General features: G+C 31.4%; 2 protein-coding genes across 2 annotated transcripts; both read right to left on the bottom strand.

The window, feature by feature from the left end:
* Positions 1-2,873: 2,873 nt before the first annotated feature.
* LOC21409302 (L-ascorbate peroxidase 3) lies at positions 2,874-8,292 on the bottom strand. Its single transcript, XM_010115023.2, has 9 exons — positions 8,136-8,292; positions 7,327-7,451; positions 6,107-6,156; positions 5,538-5,603; positions 5,402-5,450; positions 4,372-4,454; positions 4,167-4,246; positions 3,588-3,690; positions 2,874-3,249 (listed from the first exon to the last, which is right to left on the bottom strand). The coding sequence occupies exons 1-9, from the start codon at positions 8,246-8,248 to the stop codon at positions 3,061-3,063; spliced, it is 858 nt and encodes a 285-aa protein (XP_010113325.1). The 5' UTR covers positions 8,249-8,292; the 3' UTR covers positions 2,874-3,060.
* A 3,561-nt stretch (positions 8,293-11,853) lies between these two features.
* Positions 11,854-16,515, bottom strand: LOC21409300 (L-ascorbate peroxidase 3). The gene is made up of 9 exons (XM_024177122.1): positions 16,216-16,515; positions 14,217-14,341; positions 13,833-13,882; positions 13,361-13,426; positions 13,214-13,262; positions 12,823-12,905; positions 12,653-12,732; positions 12,437-12,539; positions 11,854-12,309 (listed from the first exon to the last, which is right to left on the bottom strand). The coding sequence occupies exons 1-9, from the start codon at positions 16,329-16,331 to the stop codon at positions 12,112-12,114; spliced, it is 870 nt and encodes a 289-aa protein (XP_024032890.1). The 5' UTR covers positions 16,332-16,515; the 3' UTR covers positions 11,854-12,111.
* Positions 16,516-20,152: the final 3,637 nt, after the last annotated feature.

The raw sequence follows: 20,152 nt of genomic DNA, 5'->3' as shown, positions 1-20,152 counted from the left end.
TGTATTTTGAAACAAGTGAAAGATTTATTAAGGATGAAGGGAAAGAAGAAAAGGATTAGTCATTTGCTCTTGGAGGAGGAAAGGAAGGAAGAAAAGTCTTCCTTATTTTATTTTTCCTTTCTTCCCTCCGTTAACACCAAAGTAAAGAATAAACCTTGTTGATTATGAAAGATCTCAATATTGAATTTAAGAGAGAGAGAGTTATTCGATTGGTGAATGAAATATGCTTTTTTTTTTTACTGATTGTTTTTTATTTTATTTTATTTTATTTTTTTGCACAACATTTTCTAGCAATGCTTGACAAGCCCTGTTGATCACTTGCCTTTCCTATGAACTGATTCAAATTTCAGGACTCTGTGGAGCAGGCAGCCACTAGTGTGATGATCCTGTTGAGTTGGTCGTCACTATAACTAACTTTAACATATAGTTTTTGAAACTCCCTAAAATTTGAGGGATAAATATTTTTTTTTACTTACTGTAAAATGTTGTATGAATGCTGTAGCATTTTGTTTTATAACTTAAATAAAATGTTACTATAGCATTCTAGGTAACATTTCAAAAAAAAATCTCTTAGATTTTGGAAGTTTCAGAAGTTATAGATTAAAAGTTAGTTTCAGTGTCGACCAATTTAACAGAGTCGTCACAACTAGATTACTTGTAAGAAACATTCCTATTAACTCTGAGATAACTCTCCCTTTTTTCTCAATTGAGCTTGTGAGGATCATACTTTAGACCTTTGTATTATTTTAAAAACGAAGGCTACTAAAATTACTTAAGAGAACAATTCTCATTAACTCCGAGTTTTTTTTCCCCCCCTTTCAAACTAGGATTCTTGGATTTCGAACTTTAAACCTTGACATTAGGGGCATGTTTACTTTGCAAAGGGAAATGAAAAAGTGAGGAGTGATTCTCTTTTCTCTCTAATAATGTTTTTTACTTACAAAATTAATAATAGAGATTTAGTGGGCTCCACACAATATAAGAAATAAGAAAAAAAATATCAATCCTTAGACCCCCTCAGTATTAATTTCTTGTCAAAGAGAATGAATGCTAAATTTACTCATCTGCCCTTAATGAATTACTATACAATCAATGATTATTTTTGTGTAAAAAGACATTTTAGTTATTACATTCATAAAATTGTTATTTCAAATTTTACTAAACATAAGAAAGGGAATAGGATTGTTTCTCAGTACACCATCTAATAATCAAGTAAACAGATGAAAGGGAATAAGTGATCGTTAATCTTATTACTTTACTTTCCTTTCTAATCCCATTACATTTCTTATTACATTCCTTTAGATGGGATGGAATAGTAATAGGAATATAATGGAATAAGAATACGATTAGAGTAATGATTTATTTAAATTCCATTGTTTGGTTGAGCATTGAAATTAATATTGGAATCACAATTATTATGTTTGGTTAGACATTGGAATAGAGTGGAATAGTATAAATTTCTACTAAAATATCCTTTCATTTTATTCATTAATAATGTATTTAAACTAAATTCAAATATGTTTCGAGTTATTTTTTTACCTCGATGTTTTAAGTGAATGTTTCATTTGATATATTAAAAATATTAATTAAATACATATGATAATCAAACAAAAAGCAAGTAATAAATATAAATGTGATGAGTGAAAGTTAAAAACCTCCAAAAGTAATGCTCTTGTGGGCCGGCAGATGTTTAATGTTTGTTTTATTTTATTTTGATGAGTGACTTGTACTAAGGTTAATAGAAAAATATATTTTTATAATATTGAGATGGATAATTTAGGAAGAGAAAATTTTAATTAATATATGTTTTGGAATGGAATATCATTCAACTTGTTCACTTTAGTAACATTTGATGGAATAACAATTCCATAAGAATAGTGATTCTTAAGTCTTTATGCCTAACTAAATATAAAAATAACTAGATTTTTTAGGAATTGTCATTTCATTCCAATGGTCACTCCATCAAACCAAACGTACCCTTATGATTTAGTAAATGCGTCCTAGAATTATTTTGAGAATGAAAATCGAATTTGGTTGAAAGATTCCTTGTAAGAATAGTTCTTACTAACTCAGAGTTGAAAATTTTCAACTGGGGTTGTGGGGATTCAAACTCTAGAGCTCACTGTTAAAGAGTTATTTTGAGAATCAATGCCTCTTTGACATTGACGCATTCCTCTATTTCTCCTATATTTGGCAGCCTCAGCCTTGCGAGGACCGTGCCAATTTCCCACCACCAACAACAACAACAGACTCATCAATCAAACCATCATCAACACCACAACATGATCTTCATGATGAGAATACTGATTCCAACATAGTATTACCAAAAATCATAACACAAATTAGTATTGTGCTACTAATTTTAACTCCCTGAATGCTGCGAAATACATAAGAGAACCAATGGCACAAGTACGTACAACGATACAAGCCCCGGTATCTAACCGATTTCCGGGAGCCTCAAGAGGACAAGGTCGGGAAAGGTTGAGGCCGGCTTGGTCAGACTGCTAAGCAACGAGGCGGCGAAGCTTGATGTCAATGTGGAGGGGTAGTCTTGTCATAGAATAACAAACCAGAAAATTGTCTGTGTCACCATCACCATTCACCACCATCATTCATTAGACTTGTTTATGTTTGCCTGATAACGAGGACTTTGAGGAGGCCATTATTGCAACTGTTTTCGATGTGGGGATCCGAGAAAGCGTATGATGTAAAGATTTTATTAGGGACCTTCTCTGGTACGTCAACATATCGGCAGGTCAAGTTTTTTAACTGTTGGATCTGTATAAAATCACGTAAAAATAAAAAATTATGTAAATCTAACGATTAAAAAAACTTGACCTACCGGTATACCGGCGTACTAGAAAATCTCCGAAATTATTATTATTATTATTATTATTATTGGGTTATTGTTCTTGTACAAATATGGGAAAATCCCTGAATGCCATTGCTTTATTGTAAGAAGTAACAACATTATAATCAGAGAAAAAAAAAAAGGTAACAACATTATAATATGTTAAAGCAAGCTTTTTTTTTAACACGTCCAACTAAAATTATGAGTTCTTACTCCCTAGTATATGGCCCTTTAAGGAGAATAGCCACAACTATGGCAACACTAACGGCGGCGAGCACTCCGACTGCGCATTGTGCCGACTTCAGTCTGCTACTTTTTTTGGCGGTTCGGGGCGTGAAGCCTAGCTCTGAGAGCTTCTTGTGTGAGACTGCATAATCTTCAAAGAATGCATCCTCATCCTGCCATATTATAAGAATTTTTTTTCTTCTCGTCAAATTACTCGTTGAAGTTTTGATTTATAAGTGAAAATTTCAAACTTTTTTTGCATGGTGTGACGTGACAATTGAATTTTTGTTCTTCATCTAGTCAAATTACTTGGTAGACTTTTGTAAGTGAGAATTTCAATTTTTACAACTTCAAATCTTTTTAAATCAAGTGACGATGTAAGTAAATTGTCATTTTTCAATTGAATAAGTTTATAGAAATTGTCTTTATTCATGAAATTCATTTATTTAGTACATAAAAAGTTTTGATGAATAACTTGAAATCCCTATAACATTACTCTATTTAATTTTACCTTTGCATAACGTTCAACATAGGGACGGAACTTAAGATCCCCAACTAAAACCTTGTCAGTGGGAAGTTTCAATAGTCCTTCTGTGTCCCCTTTCAAAAGTTCCCTAATCACAATTAATATGTTTAGTCATAAGGTATTCTATATTTGGTAGTAACCGTCAATAGAAAACGTAACCATTGAAAATTCATTCATATATATATATATGATGATTATTTATGTTCTATGCATAATACCATAAATCTCAAGGTCTAATCATAAAATATATGCCAAACGGACATACATTATGTTACTCAACTAAAAAACAAAAAGAACAGACATTATGTTATTAGGGAGTTTCTCCCGTAGGATTAGAAAAATGAAATTACTGATAATTTCATTTTTTTTAACCGTTAGATCGGCATCAGAAACTGTTTGTTTTGCATACTTTTTCAATCTCATTTGATTTTGACCAAATCTAACAGTTAAAAAACTGATTCAATTAGTGGGACGGCCAACCAGAACCTTGAGATTTATACCATAGTACACCAAGTAGAGTACTCATACATGTGTGTGTATATATATTATACATATATGTCTTACACAAAGTATGAGTTGTCGAACTTCAAAGGGTCTTTTGTCCATGGGCCATCAAAGCCTGATCTTTCCTTATGAGCACTTCCCTATACATAACCAACAACAAGAGATAAACTATATGACTAATAAAAACAAACATTCTTGAAAAATAGTACTAATATAAATATAATAAAGCTTGAACTATGGATCTCAAGAGAAACTAATTAGTTACCAAAGTGTGACCACCAGAAAGCACCACAATGTCCTTGTCAGATAGACCCATGCGATAGAATATCTCTCTTAAATGTGATGCACCTGAATATTATGCAACAAAAAAAAAAAAAGGTTAATTAATTAACAACTATTGAAGTTAGAATGATTGTCCTGTTCAGTTGGTTTGAATAGAAAAGTTTTAATATAAATTTAAATTTTATGAAAAAAAAAATACTTTAGTAAAAAGATTTTAACAGATTTTAACAGTAGTTTAAATGTATGAAACAAACGGTTATCAGATTAATTTTATTAATTCTTAATACCACTTGCAGAGCCGGCTCCACTTCAAGGCTATTTAGGCAATGGCTTAAGGCCTCATATTCAAAGAAGGCCCCCTAATTATTGTACTCGTTACTAATTTCTCACATTAACATTTAACTTCTGTTTTAATAATCATTTACATTAAATCGTATTCATTTTCAAAAGCAGCTGTAACTTTTTGAGCATTACAATGAATTTATTAGAATAGCAATAACTATGTCGTTTGTGTTTTTAAAAATAAAAAATGTTTAAAAAATCCAATTTTCAATAATAGTAAATACTCTAATTATGAATAGTTACTTCTTACCATAAATTAATCATTATTAGTTATAAGGTTTGTTTTTGCCTAAAATTCAAAAACTTGTACACATAATCCACTCTCCCTTATATTTATAAATTATTTTATTTTCGTATCGACAAAATCTCTCATTTTTCATATGAGTAATCACAAATTAAAGAAATGTTTTTCATATTTGAGTTTATTTTTATTTTGTTTTGTTTGAATTGCCTACTGTTGCCTAGTAATATTATTTTACATCGAGTTCTAGTTTTTTATATGTGAAAACAATTTATCTTGTTCTTATATATACATCCTTCGTAAAGAGTATGTCAATAAAAAATGAAAAGAAATAAATAAATTGTGTTTTTTCTTATAAAAGACACTAGAATGTTCGTGTATAAAAAATTTTACTCGGAATTTTGTACCTTATAAAATAATAAAACTATACCTTGTTTGGCATCTGGAAGGCGTCCTTCTTCCGGAGATTGTTTAGAATCCTAATTAGGAGGAGACAGAGAAAAATTTGTAACGAGTAAAGTTAATTAATAAGTCATTAACTAAGTAATTATATTGTGTAAAATTACCTTTCTACCAGGAACAAAATCTATTGATGGACCTCCAGTTACCTCTACTGCAACAACTCCAGCTAACTGAAAAGTACAACCTCTAGGACTTAAAAAAAAATTAAAAACAAAAAAAAAAGATATCTTTTCACTTTTGTTATGGAAGAATTTTTTTAGTATTTCCTTTTTTTATAAGAATATCAGTATTCTTTGTTTATTAATTATCAAATTTATATTATTTTTTTAATTTAATTTGATGATTAGAATAAATACAAATTTAATAACTGATAAGTAAGAAGCACTATATTTTAAAAAAAAACAAAGAAACACTAAAAAACGCCCCTCTATATAATTATAACTTGTTAAGTCTCAACTTTTACATGTTACAGTGTAGAATCAGCTTTTAGGAATTACCATAGCCTTTGTTTTTATAAATAAATAAAAAAGTCTTTTCATATTTGTACTATATAATAACCACTTATTGCATCTCAATTTCAACTTGTTACATTTTAAAATCGGTTCTTTGCTATGACCATGGCCTTTGCTTATACAAAAAAAAAGGAATTTTTGAGACTAGACTATTTATTTACCTGGTAAAGATCTGCGTATGTAATTTTAGGATGTTTGGCCTTCACTTTCTCTGGATAGTCAAACACATAAACAAATGTTAAACTCATTTTTGAGAATCTACCACCGCGGAACATTCTGTTAGAGTTGTTTAAGTATAAAGTAAGTGAATGTCGCATTTCACAATCTCACATATAAAAAAGCATAAGGCTTTTGAGTATCTTATAAAGGACCACATCTCTTAATAAGCTATAAAAGTGCAAAGAGACTCATTGTTTTGGCTCACACACGTGGCATGTGTAATGAGGTTGTAGAGGTGCACTTGGCGAAAAAATATTACTTAAATAAAATATAAAATATTTTTTATTTTATTTTAAAATTTTTGAAAGAGAAATAAGGGTGTTTTTAAAATTTGTAAAAAAAGATCAGAATTTACGAATAAACCACCTACATTCAATATTCGTAACATCATCTTTCTCTCAGACACTATTTCATTCTTATTTCCTCTATAAATTTTCAGCTCTTTGTTTACTGTAAATTCTCGAAAGGCTTTTCATATTCTGAAAGCGGTTTGCTGTTGAAATTCGAAGCAACTCTCAATCGAGAGAAAATTTCTGAAAGAGAAATAAGGGTGTTTTTAAAATTTGTAAAAAAATATCAGAATTTACGAATAAACCACTTCCATTCAATATTCGTAACATCTTCTCTCTCGAGACACTATTTCATTCTTATTTCCTCTCTAAATTTTCAGCTCTTTGCTTACCGTAAATTCTCTAAAGACTTGTCATATCCTGAAAGCAGTTTGCTGTTAAAATCTGAAGCAAATCTCAATTGAGAGGGGGCAAATAACGCTTTAAAGAAAGCTTATCTCATACGCGTTTCAAGTATCCGTGCATCAAATTTCCTAACACATTCTACGATTGATGACTTGCTTATGAATATATAAGGACACCCGAAGGAAAAAGCCCTATATTCTATTCTATACACGCGCGCGCGCGCGCACACACACACACACACACACATATATATATATATATGTGTGTGTGTGTGTATATATACATGTGTGTGTGATATTGTTTGAGAAACAAGCTTCATGATTTGTCATCATCAACCGGCTTGGATATAGTATTTGCATGCAATCAGTGGATTACAGCTGGTATGTCACATTAAAATATAGTAGAAACTAGCATGTTACATATATACATATATATATATATATCCACACACAAATGTAAGAGCTCACCACAAAGATCAACAGCGATCTGCAAACCGTTGTTTGCGCTATGGCTCAACTCTTTTCGGTTCCTGATAGAGCCATTTGGACCTCCAGTCTTTGTTTTAGCATCGTACGTTCCAGCATCATGCCACCTGCCACAACACATATATGTACAATGTATGATTAGATGAAAACAAATATATATATATATATATATATGTGTGTGTATATACTTGTAAATAAATATAGTAAACCAAATAAATATGTAATTTAGAAAAACAACAAAAGTTAGCATCTTCAACGTAGACCTGGTTTCAGAAACGACATGTTTATATTTTACTAGACCATCAAACGACGTGTCGTTTTAACAAGTTTGTTTTGGTGTGGAGAAGACGACATATCGCTTTATTAGTTGATCTTAGGATATGTCGTTTCAATTGGATGTAGGCAACATGTCATTTATTTCATATGCTCAAAAGGACACGTAGTTTATTTCTAGCAATGTGCTAATTGCTATTCTACGTGGTTTAGACATTAGTCCATGATAAAAGGGATAAGTCGTTTGTCTATAATGATAAACGACAAGACATTTGAACCATGAAATTCACGTCGATGATATCATTTCTTTTTCCAAAAGAAATTTTCATTTCAAAATTAACAAGTTACATATTGAAATATAATCGTAAATGACCACAAACTATAATAGAAAGATGGATGGAATGAAACAAAAAAGTGATGTCCTTTACTTTGAAACGTGTACATGTTTAGAACAAAAAGAAACATTATGAAATCATATAATAAGAAAGAAAAGGAAGAGAAAAGAAAAGATTATTTACGCCAAACGAAGCATGATAGGCGCACAATTCTTGCCAGAGATAAGTGCCCGAAGATCCCTGCGAGTTTTCTCAATTTCCTTCACATATTCTGCGTCCACTACCGGTGTCGCCATGGGAGCACCTTCAAGACTTTACTTTTTTCTTGATATTATTGTCGTTTTTCTCAACCAATAATTACACAATGAGAACAATATTGGACTAAGGCTTTTCTATATATATATATATATATATATATATATATATATATAGATACACACATGCACAAGAAGAATGTATTTTGGAACAAGTGAAAGATTTAGGATATCATCAAGGGACGGTTTTGGGAGCCTAAAGAAGAAAAGAACTTGTTATTTGCTCTTCGAAGAGGAAAGGAATTAGGTAAGAAAAGTCTTCTTTGCTTATTCTTTTTTTTTTTTTTTTCCTTTCTTCCCTCCTTCAACACCAAAATATACAACCCTTAAATATTATAATTAATTATATGAGACCAAATTCAAGACTACACCTTTTCCTTGAGATTATTATGATGGTGCCCTTTTGTTTTCTCACTCAATGATGATTAAATGATATTTATCCTAATGAGAATAGTGGGGTTTTAATCCTATCGCGATCAATATAGGTGCTCCTCAATAATACTATTAGAACAATGGAATAAGGTTTTCGTTGGTTTAGGTCTATATATATACATATATACACACCCACGCACAAGAAGAATGAATTTTGAAACAAGTTAAAAATTAATTAAGGATAATGAAGGGAAAGAAGAAAAGGATTAGTTATTTGCTTTTTGGAGGAGGAAAGGAGGAGAACAGTCTTCTTTTTTTGCTTATTTTTTAGATCTGATTGATTATAGTAATTGCGTGTTAGAGGTAATCAGAATAGAACAAAATCTCGGTAATTCTTTGTTTCTTTAAAGGAGAAAGTGAAAACGATCTTTACACATATTATGTGTTGAACAATAAGTCAATAAGAATGTGATGCTATATCGTATAAGAAACCCTATAAAGAACTATATATAATCACCGCATAAAATAACACTATATTGTTTCTTAGTTTTCAAGAAAAAAGAGACACTAATAGAACTTTGTTTAAGGGGGCATTAGTAAAATTCAATAAATACATAGATATATCACCAAACAATATATATATATATATATATATGCGTACCTCTAGAAGCAAACTGTAGTACAGCACTTGCTAGGTTTTGGTACTTTTGTAGATGTGGTGATTATGTGAAGTCCGTGGTTATTAGATGACGAAGGACGACAACCTAAAAACTATTGTGTTGATTGATTCCATGTTCGAAGTGGAATAAAGAATATTAAACACATAATTTTTAGATTGTCGTGCTTGTCAGCAAATACACATCGAACTGTTGTTATAGAGACTTCTTTGAGAGGAAAAATTGGCAGGATAATTGTATTTGGCTAACATGAACACTTACGGATCATAACAATAAAAAAAATTAATCCAAAAACTAATTCCACACATATATCATGTATAGATTGACATGTAATATAAAATTATATTTACTTTTGGAAACGAGTTAAAATAAGAAGTGTATTTATCTCTGACTAGATATGTCACATTATTTTAAAAGTTATTGTTGCATACAAAAAACACTATATTACCACATAGGACCGTATTCTTAAATCTAATTAATAGAACTTTTTTCATTCTCAACTGTTTTATGGATATTTCTTTAATTTCATTAGTATACTAATTGTAAACAGACGATTAGTTTATTAAAAAAGATGCAAAACAAATTTGCAAGATTATCATAAAAGCACACAAGCATCAACAGAATCATATTTTTTCCCAAACTAAACTCCTAAAAGAAGTTCTAGGTTGTAAAGGCAGAAAAAAAGAAAAAAGGAAAAGAAACTATTCTTTAAAGGAAGTACCCTAAAAAAAATATAATAAAGGAAGTGACTAACATAATGAAGGAAAAAATCTCACCCGGAAAATTGAAGAAGACGAAGAAAAGAGTGACATATGAGAATGAGAAATTTTTGGTTTATGGGAGTTTATATAGAGGTGCCAATTACTTGTTTATCAAGCTAATTAGGATTAATAATGCTAATTATAGTTGAATTAGAAATTGTTTCCAACGATGACACATATCAGAGCATATAAACTAGAGTCCTATCCTTTTTCAAATATATATATTCAGTCTTGTTTTAGTTTTTTTTTTCCCATCAAATATTCAATATGCGTGAGGAATTTTAGGATAACCTTTGCAAATATGCACAAAATTGTTTATTCTCTTTTTATTATCTTATCAAATATAAAGTTTAGCATTTCAATCGCAATCAGCAGTTTAAATTTTGAAATTTGGAAATTTCTACGGTTGAAATTAAGATAAATATGATTAATTAACGAATTTTTTTCACGCCCACTTACAAATAGAAAATCAAAAGTTTCAACAATTATCTCATTTCATGATCCTTATCCTCGTTCCTTCAATTCTCCTCCTTTTGGATCGTTGCATCTCTAATACTTACGTCGTTTTTTTTATTTTTTTGCCGTTTTTATAATTGATATTACTCGGTTGTTGCTCATATAAATTTGTTCATATTTAATTTTCTTGGGATCTTTTCATTTTGTGTTTTCTTGTCCTCTTTACTTATTGTGTTTCTTCCTATGGAAAGTTCAGTATCCACGGAGCTAATCAAATAATTAAAAATGAGAAATAATATTTTAGTCCACTTCCTAACATACCCACCTCCCAAAGAAGCACCTCATTACGGGGGCTGTTAAAGTATAAAATTATTGTTAGTCTACTTCTTAATAGTTGAAGCTTTTAGAATAAATTAGTAAACTAACATGTATTAGAGCGGAATGTCCTGAGTTCAAACCCTTGTAATTGCATTCTTTATTCACATTTAAATTGTTATCATATGTTAAATCTTTAATATATTTCGGATTTAAATATTCACGAATTGGGCGTGAGGCCAAACACGAGTAGCAACAATCACCGCTCTCAACATACCCACCTCCCAAAGAAGCACCTCATTACGGGGGCCAAGACCTCCCAAGGCGTTCAAAGATCTCACACCGATCAGTGATTGCAGAGGCACCCCCGACACCATTCCCCCTCCACGCCCATTCTATGCTTCCACCACTGACTTGGCAAGGTGACCCAATTCAAAACGGCGTGGAAGCTCCACCACTCCAAAAACCACCCACTACAGCCTCACCAAAAACCCATCCCCTTGACCACACGAGCGACTTCCCACCAAATGCATCTCTAGGGCCGAATATCGGTACTCCAGCCCGAGGAGAGAGCCACATCAAGGACTGCTAGGGTTTTCTGTAAAAAAAATGAGTTGGGGCTTTTTCAAAAAGAATGAACTTTGGAACAAGTGAAAGATTAATTAAGGATAATGAAGGGAAAGAAGAAAGGATTAGTTATTTGCTTTTGGAGGAGGAAAGGAAGGAAGAACAGTACTCTTCTTTCTTTGCTTACTTTTTTCTGATTTCTTCCCTCCTTGAACACCAAAATATATAAACCCTTCAACATTAGCGTATTGTTTCAAAGCAAATAATATACCTTATTGATGATGCATACTAAAAAGATCTCAATATTGCAGTGAACAAGCAAAAATAAAACAAAATAAAATAAAAAATTATTATCTAACCTTAACCAATAATCTCCCCTAGATATGTGAAGCTCATTTTAGAACATATAAATGGACCAAAATAGCTAGCAAGAGTTATATTGAGAATTTGCATTTTGTATGTTCACTGACCTCGTCGTTTTATTCCAAATTCAGAACGAAAGCTACAAATGCATCTTTTTTACGTGTCATGTTAAGTAACTTCTTGTGGTACAAGTCCAATGAAGAATACAACAAGAATAAAGAAAAGGACTTATTTGATTGGTCCATGAAACATGTTTTTTTCTTTTTCTTTTTTTCTTTTTTTTTTTTGCTTTTACTGAATGTTTCTAATAATACTTGACGAGTCCGGTTGATGATCACTTGGCTTTCCTATGAACTTCATAGAAGTAACTCAGGATCCCCACAGCTGCAGCCACAGCAACTCCAACAGCACTTTGCGCCAATATTGCGCTGCTTCTTACAGCTTCCTTGAGGCCAGCGGAGGGTGGAGTGAAGCCTAGCTCCGATAGTTTTTTGTGCGATTCTGCGTAATCTTTGAAGAATGCATCCTCATCCTACCATATATCATTAGGGACAAGCCAATTTAAACCTTCAAAACTCTAATATAAACGATCACAAAGAGATCAACGATGTGTTTGCAACTTCAATTCCTTCCGAGAGAAATCTGCAAAAGTAAATCACCTTGGCGTATAGCTCAACGTAGCTACGGAATGCGGAATCCTCCAGTAATGCATTGTCTGTGGGAAGCTTCAACAGTCCCTCTGATTCTCCTTTCAGTAGCTCCCTACAGATTGCGAATATTAACATATATGCTTGTCAACTTGTCTGCAGTGTTTATTGTAAATAAGAAAAGACAAACTAAGATCAGAAGTTGGCAAGTTTTATTGAGTTTCTTACACAAAGTACGAATTGTCGAACTTCAAGGGCTCTCTTGTCCAAGGACCGTCAAAGCCTGATCGATCTGCATGCGCCTTGCCCTAAAGAACGATTTTAAGGGATGGGTTATGTGCATGTTTAGCTTCAAGAAAGCACATTTCAGAACAGAAGAATTGCTTTTGAGAGTTTACCAATGTGTGGCCTCCAGAAAGGGCCACAATTTCCTTGTCAGATAGACCCATGCGATAAAAGATGTCTTTTAGGTGGGGAACGCCTGCAGGAAAATTGGAAAAGAAAAAATATATATATTAATTTGTTAAGACTTGTGTTTACTAAATAGTTACAAGGAATTGATTACTCGGACAAGTTTGCAATCAGATCTACTTGAAGGTGCTAGAGTGTTCTAAACACAATCATTGTATATCAACATTACTTGCTCATTATAATCTCAAAAGGATACAAGTAGTTAACTTTTAGTTATGTTTACTAATTCATAAAATCCCAAAGAAGACTCGAAATATGAATCAAAGAATAGGCTTGTTGGAACAAATAAAAATTCACATTAAATGGTTAATTATATACCTTGTTTAGCATCCGGAAGGCGTCCTTCTTCAGGAGACTCCAGCGAATCCTAATCCAAGAAGCAAAAACTTACTAAAAGGTACTTCACGTTCAATTAAATCCAATGTTAAAGGGCAATTATGGAACTAAGAAACTTCCTTAACGTACCTTTCTTCCGGGAACAAAGTCAATAGTAGGGCCTCCAGTGACCTCAACTGCAACAACTCCAGCAAGCTAAACCAAATATAACAGAACACAAGTTAATCCCACAACTTCATTTTTCACATAACCAAACCCGCCAAGGCGCTTATGGGATTGTTAAACCGAACTCGCTCGTACAAATGAGTGAAAGTGTTCCTAATTTGTATGTGCATGTCTTACGAGCAAGGAAGTCGCTCCAGCAGCCAAAGTATTTAAAAAAAAAAAAAAAAAAGTTTCCCAAATGAGATATGCATCTTCATGATTATAGAATATAGACAAGCTCTTCTTTGGCAATTTGGGGTAGGGGGTTTAAACAATTTGCAACATATTCTTCACTATCTATCCTTTTAAATGTCTGCCAACATGATACTTTTCACTTAAAAATACAAATTCTAAAGCCAAAGACAGAAAGATAGCTACTAAAACAAGCAATAATTACCTGGTAGAGATCAGCATACGTAATCTTTGGATGTTTGGCCTTCACTTCCTCTGAAAATATTATTAAAAGTTAGAAGAGAAATGGGTGGATTAATGACAACCCTTTGGCGCAAAAGTTTCAACCAAATGGGGTGAGCATGTCAATCATGAACTTCACAAATTTCTGTTCACTCATGAGACCCCAGTTAGAAGATGACTTACATTTTTCTCCGCAATCAATTTTGTCACATTCTTTATTCAAATACTCACAGTTATATGGCAAAAGAAAGAAACTTGAATCAACCTTAAAGGATTTAACGTTATCTAATCAATAAAAAGATATTGACTTGGTATTATAAGGTTGAATTTGCTTAATTGAACATATTATCAAAAAAGGAAATCTCACCACAAAAATTAATTGCAATCTTCAAGCCATTATTTGCGCCATGGCTCAACTCATGCTCATTCCTAATCGAGCCATTAGGGCCTCCAGTCTTCGTATTAACATCATAAGTTCCAGCATCATGCCACCTGCAAAAATTTAATTACAATCTCTACAGTTGAATTATTTTTTCACTAATTAGTAATCATCAACTCCGAAAAGTAATAAATAGAATAGCCAAGACTCTGTTTGCTCACCTAGAAATTGTTAAGAGAAAAGGAAAATACAGAATCCTACATTAGAATCTTCAGTTTTCGGGGCGTTCTTTTAGTCAAAAAAAATTGAAACCAATAATTAAGAAGAAATAGGAAATACAACAACTTAATATTAAATTTCACTAATAATCACTTTGGCTTGAAATTACAATCTCTCTTACTAATTTTCACTCATTTTTAAATATCACCTCTACTCAATATCGATGTGAGTATGCGTGTGCATGTGCGTCTAAGTTCCTTTATTTTTTTTCTTGAGCTGAAGAACTTACTCCTAAAATTCGATTGTCATATCTAGCATATCAAACCAAACTGCAAATTGGCCAAAACTCAATGGAACAGTAACAGAAAGTCTAAAATATACAGCTGAGACTGTTTGGTCACCAAGAAATGTTAAGAAAAAAGGATAATATCGAATTGAACAAAGTAAGAGAACACACATCAGACTCTTCTTTACGAGTTCTTTCAACAACCATAACGGAACCAATAATGGTCACCTCTACTCAATATCGATGTGAGTATGCGTGTGCATGTGCGTCTAAGTTCCTTTATTTTTTTTCTTGAGCTGAAGAACTTACTCCTAAAATTCGATTGTCATATCTAGCATATCAAACCAAACTGCAAATTGGCCAAAACTCAATGGAACAGTAACAGAAAGTCTAAAATATACAGCTGAGACTGTTTGGTCACCAAGAAATGTTAAGAAAAAAGGATAATATCGAATTGAACAAAGTAAGAGAACACACATCAGACTCTTCTTTACGAGTTCTTTCAACAACCATAACGGAACCAATAATGGAAAAAAAAAAAAAAAAAAAAAAAAAAAAAAAAAGGAAAAACGAGAACTTAATTAGTAAAATCGCACTAATCATCACTTTGGCTAGAAAATTACACAATCTCCACTGCTAAATCTCAATAATTAGCAATAATCTGTTGGAATATTTTATATGGACTTCCATAATCATAGTAATTTACTCTATTATAAATTAAAGTATCTTATGGACCACATTATTATTGAGAATTTAATTATATATATATGTTAAATATTGATTTATAATATGATAGACGCTCGTTTTATTAACTTGTTAGAGGTCTATAAATTTCTTTTATCTCTAAATATTTAGTCAGCCCGTTAAGCCAAATACCCTCTATTAAATATTGTTTAAAGCCCAATAAGGCCCACACAACCTATTGGTGGAAGACAACTTATTAGATATTTTGGAGGTGGTTGTCTTAGTGTGTGTGTGGAGGACGTGTGGGTGCCGGTTTTGGGGAGAGGGGGAGATAGGAAGGAGCTCAAGAACACCTCTCGCAACTCTTCTTCTTGTTTGCAGGTTCTCCACTCACTTCCGGCCGGCCATCGACGTTTTTCAGCGACCATGAAAGACAATTTTTCTGCTGCCAAGTGGTGGAGGTAATCCTAGAACCACTGTTCCTATCACATGCTTCAAAATCCATGAAGATTGATTTGTGGCTAAATTAGGTGTTTTGATCCTGTTTATTTGTGTTAAGACCAATTAATTTCTAGCATAATCACCTCAAAAGAATTCATTTAAATCCAATTCTCTCTCATAAAAAAAGAATTAGTCTAATCTATTTTCTCTTTTCCGGCAAAGAATCTACGCTTAAGTTCAAAACACTAATCCGTAACTAAACATACCAAGAGAAAGTCTTCCGAAACTCAGATTATGTTTGGTAGCTGAGAAAATGTTAGAGAGAGAAAAAGGAAAACAGAGAAAACAAGAACTTACGCCAAGCGAAGCATGATAGGAGCACAGTTCTTGCTGGAGATTAAAGCGCGAAGGTCTCGACGAGCTTTCTCTATCTCCTTGAGGTACGCAGCATCTACCACCACTGGTTCCGCCATTAGAGCACCTTAGAATTTCACAGAGAAAAGAGAAACCGAAACCAAATGAAGTCGCGGAGCAAATCAGCGGTTTTATATTCAGATGGGAAAATATCGGTCTTTCTTTCTTCCTTCCTTTCTGTGGGTAGACGATGATATGATAAGAAAGAAAAAGCTTTCGGGCTTTTCTTATTGCCCAGAAAATGATAACTGCATAATTATTTAAAATTCATTTAATCATTCTTGGGATTCCGGGTGTTTGAAGCTACGCGTATGTAGCGCGTGGAGAACACTTTCTTTGAGGGAATGATAAAGTGAATTGTATTGGGGTCTGTGAATGAAGCGTGAATTGAGATGCCCTTATGGCGCGTGGTTTAGTGGCATTCCTTATCTTTCTTGGGCTTCGTGCCATCCGTTGAACGGATATAATGATGATTTATTGGGCCCACGGTTCTCTGATGGGCCCGATTTCTGATCTGAAAGCTTCTGAGATATGTTGACGTTGACGTGGGCCCAACTGGTTTGATACTGGGACATTCGACCCAAAAGGATCTATAGCAAGGCTACCTATTGGTGCATTTATAGTGAAGAATTTTGCTCAATCGGTACCGGTAGTGAAGAATTTGACTCTAGCGGTAGTATTTGTATTTCTCACTTTATGGATTTAAAATTATAATTTAAAATTATTTTTAATTTATATATTTTTTATGAAAAAAAATATTGTAATAAATTATGAATTATAATTCATGACATAAATCTAACAACTAAATAACTTTTTAGTATGTATTAAGATTGGTTTTATATTTTATATTTTAAATTTTTAATGCGAATATGTATAAAATTAACATTTAAAAAATTAATCTAATAATTAAAAATAACAATTTTTATAAGGAGAGAAAAATAACATTTTCTACCGTAAATTTTCCCTTAATAAAATATGCAACACTTAAAGAATCTAATATAGTTAATTAGATACAATTAATTACTTTTAAAATGAGCATGTGATGTCGAAGTAATAGTGGGTAAGATTCATCATTTTAAAAAACAAAAAATTACAAAGGGCATGTTTTTTTGTTCAAAAAACTCAAAAAAAGATAACTCAAATTTTAACTTTATTTAAGTTTATGTTCTTTTAAGTTTTAACTTTATTCAATTTTACTCAACTTTATTTAAGTTATAATTTTAACTCAAATTATAATTCAAATTCAACTCAAAAACTACTCCTAAGTTATACTCTAAAAGATTAACCCTAAAGGCTTTAAAGGAAAAGGTACTACTCTAAAATGCTAGACACGTGGGTTAGAGCACCCCAATCCTCAATCCTTCATTGCCAGGCTGACACAATATCTTCAGCCACCTAAGAGAAGAATTGTATACTATATTGTACTATTGAATCTTATTCTTACAAAAAATAAAAAATAAAAAAACAAAAAAAGACCATGAATTTTTTTTTATCTAAAAGTGTTATAATAATGAAGTAGAACACAAGATCTACTAGTTTCATTACCTATATGTTGACTTTTAATTGACGTTTAATTTTAATGAATTCAGTATTATGATTTAAAATTATTTTTAATTTATATATATTTTTTATAAAAAAAATACTATAACGAATCACAAATTATAATTCGAATCATAACACGAATCTATTAACTAAACGCACTATGAGTCTCTCAGCTTAGTTAGGATCACCAAAATGTAACTCGTAATGCATGCGCCGTGCAACAATTTTTATTTTAGTGAAGTGATTGAAAAAAATAATAATAATAACGTTTTGATGAACTCAATAATCAAGAAAATAACTTTTTTTTTTTTGAGGAAAAGAAATAACAAGTCTTGTACTTATCAAAATTTGTGGAAAAAAATGTACTAGTGCATGATATCACTCGGTTATGATTAGAATTCTAGTACAAAGTGTACAATGTTTTATTTTTATTTTTTATTTTTTTTCTTGGAGAAGGACAAAATGTTAGAATGTTGAACATAAGAGAAGGGTAATATCGTCCGATAGCATATTCTATGTTATGTGTCGTCCTAAAATGCTCCGTGACGTTCAGATTCCACCATCACGGTTCCCTAAAAGAAGCATTTACCATAGAAAGACCAAAGAAGAAACAAATTTGAATGCCAAAACCATGTTAATTTTATTAATTCGAATTTTTTTTATAATATTGTTTTTTTAATGTATTTTTTAATTTAAATTCTTAATTTAAATAAGCAAATCAAGACGAGAGTAAATAAAATTACATGAGAACATAAGTGTAAATTTGATTTTATAATTTTTTTAAAAAAGAGTAATGCTGTCCTAGGATTTTTTATTTTTATTTATTTTTAAGTATGAATGCCCAGAAGTAACATATTTCCGTCAACTCCTTTTCATAGATCCTCACTATTTTCCGAGATAAGTTATCCCTTAAAAATCAATACTTTCTCTTTAATAATAGGAGAAGTATGTAACAGTTTAAGAAAATTGCCTATCAATAGAAATAAAAGATCAATCGCCAAATTATATATATTGTTAGAAGATTTTTCTCATAACTTATTATAAAATTCTCCTTAAAAATGAGAAAATTAAGAAAACTACGCAGTAGTGAGTAATTAGTATCTTCACTTCAAGAGAATTCTCTAAATTTTAGCTAAATTCTAACTAATTATTTTAGCTAACTTCTTGGTGAGTTACTCTAAACACACTCTCTATTTTAATTAAATATAGATTATTTTAATATTTATTGAATTTAAAATACAAATAATTTTATTGAATTTATAAAAAAATCTTTACATTTACTACAGTTTAAATAATAAAACAATACAAACAATGAAATAGCTAGCTTCTCCATACTAGTTATATTTAGCTAATGTAGAAAACATTCTCTAACATAGCATGGTTAGAGTGGATGAAATTGAAAAAAAAAAAAAAAAAAAAAAGCTAAATCATTAATCATTTTAACTAAACACATAAAATGACTAGTATAATTGGAGTTATTTTAAAACTTGCAATAGGTGTCAAGTTCAAAATTTTATATAAAATATTACTCACCTTATTACGAATAGTTTTTCCATCTCTTAAAATCACCAGTTAGGTATTTTTGTAATAAAGTGATAATTTATTTTAAGAGTTATTTAGATCATGTATTAGAGTTGCAAATTTGGATCGTCCGACCTGATGACTTTGAACAAAATCGGCTCGGGCCAATATGGACTAGATTAAATAGATGTTTGGGCTTGAAACCTCGACCCAATATGTTATGAGTCTTTTACAGGTTAAGTCGAGAACTGGCTACACAAGTTTAGGCTATTGAGATAGTTTGTTTAATCTGGTCCAAACTTATAACTATATTATAAATTGACAAAAATGACTATTTGATTATGTGCAAGACATAAATTTAATCTTTGGGTAATGCCACACCCCATTTAAATTGAGTTCTCAGTTTAATTTTTTTTTTTTTAAATTAAGTGAACGTTTGATTCATGAATTCAAAATTATGATTTAAAATTATTCTTAATTTATATATATTTTTTATGAAAAAAAATACTATATTAAATTACAAATCATGATTCGAAGTATTACACGAATTTACTAACTAAATACACCCAAAAAAAAGTGAAAAATATCTTAATTCCACGCATTTTTTGGGTTAGGAGCAGCATTTAAGTCGGTTAATTGGTCAAGATTTACATACGTTCCCAAATAATAATAGTATTAGGAGTATTTGTATATTGTGCCAACGAATTTGAAATAAATAATAAATAATAATAAACAAACAAATACCGAAATACCGGCTCTCTGCCCAAAGCCCCTCTTGTCACTGCACTTTCTCAAAGCCTGTCCTTTGTTCCTCCTC

The sequence above is a fragment of the Morus notabilis genome, unplaced genomic scaffold, assembly GCF_000414095.1.
Source record: "Morus notabilis unplaced genomic scaffold, ASM41409v2 Scaffold384, whole genome shotgun sequence".
In the NCBI taxonomy this organism is placed as follows: Eukaryota; Viridiplantae; Streptophyta; class Magnoliopsida; order Rosales; family Moraceae; genus Morus; species Morus notabilis.
Note: the sequence above shows the minus strand (reverse complement) of the source record. Positions and strands in the feature narration are given on the sequence as shown.

Excerpts from the sequence above, each read along its gene's own strand:
- LOC21409302 (XM_010115023.2), bottom strand. The coding sequence starts at position 8,248 with ATGGCGACACCGGTAGTGGACGCAGAATATGTGAAGGAAATTGAGAAA. Across the intron at positions 6,157-7,326 it reads GATCGCTGTTGATCTTTGTG|AGAAAGTGAAGGCCAAACAT; the intron begins GTGAGCTCTTAC and ends TTGACTATCCAG. Across the intron at positions 4,455-5,401 it reads CCTTCCAGATGCCAAACAAG|GTGCATCACATTTAAGAGAG; the intron begins GTATAGTTTTAT and ends CATAATATTCAG.
- LOC21409300 (XM_024177122.1), bottom strand. The coding sequence starts at position 16,331 with ATGGCGGAACCAGTGGTGGTAGATGCTGCGTACCTCAAGGAGATAGAG. Across the intron at positions 13,263-13,360 it reads ACTTTGTTCCCGGAAGAAAG|GATTCGCTGGAGTCTCCTGA; the intron begins GTACGTTAAGGA and ends TTCTTGGATTAG. Across the intron at positions 12,310-12,436 it reads ACGTTGAGCTATACGCCAAG|GATGAGGATGCATTCTTCAA; the intron begins GTGATTTACTTT and ends GATATATGGTAG.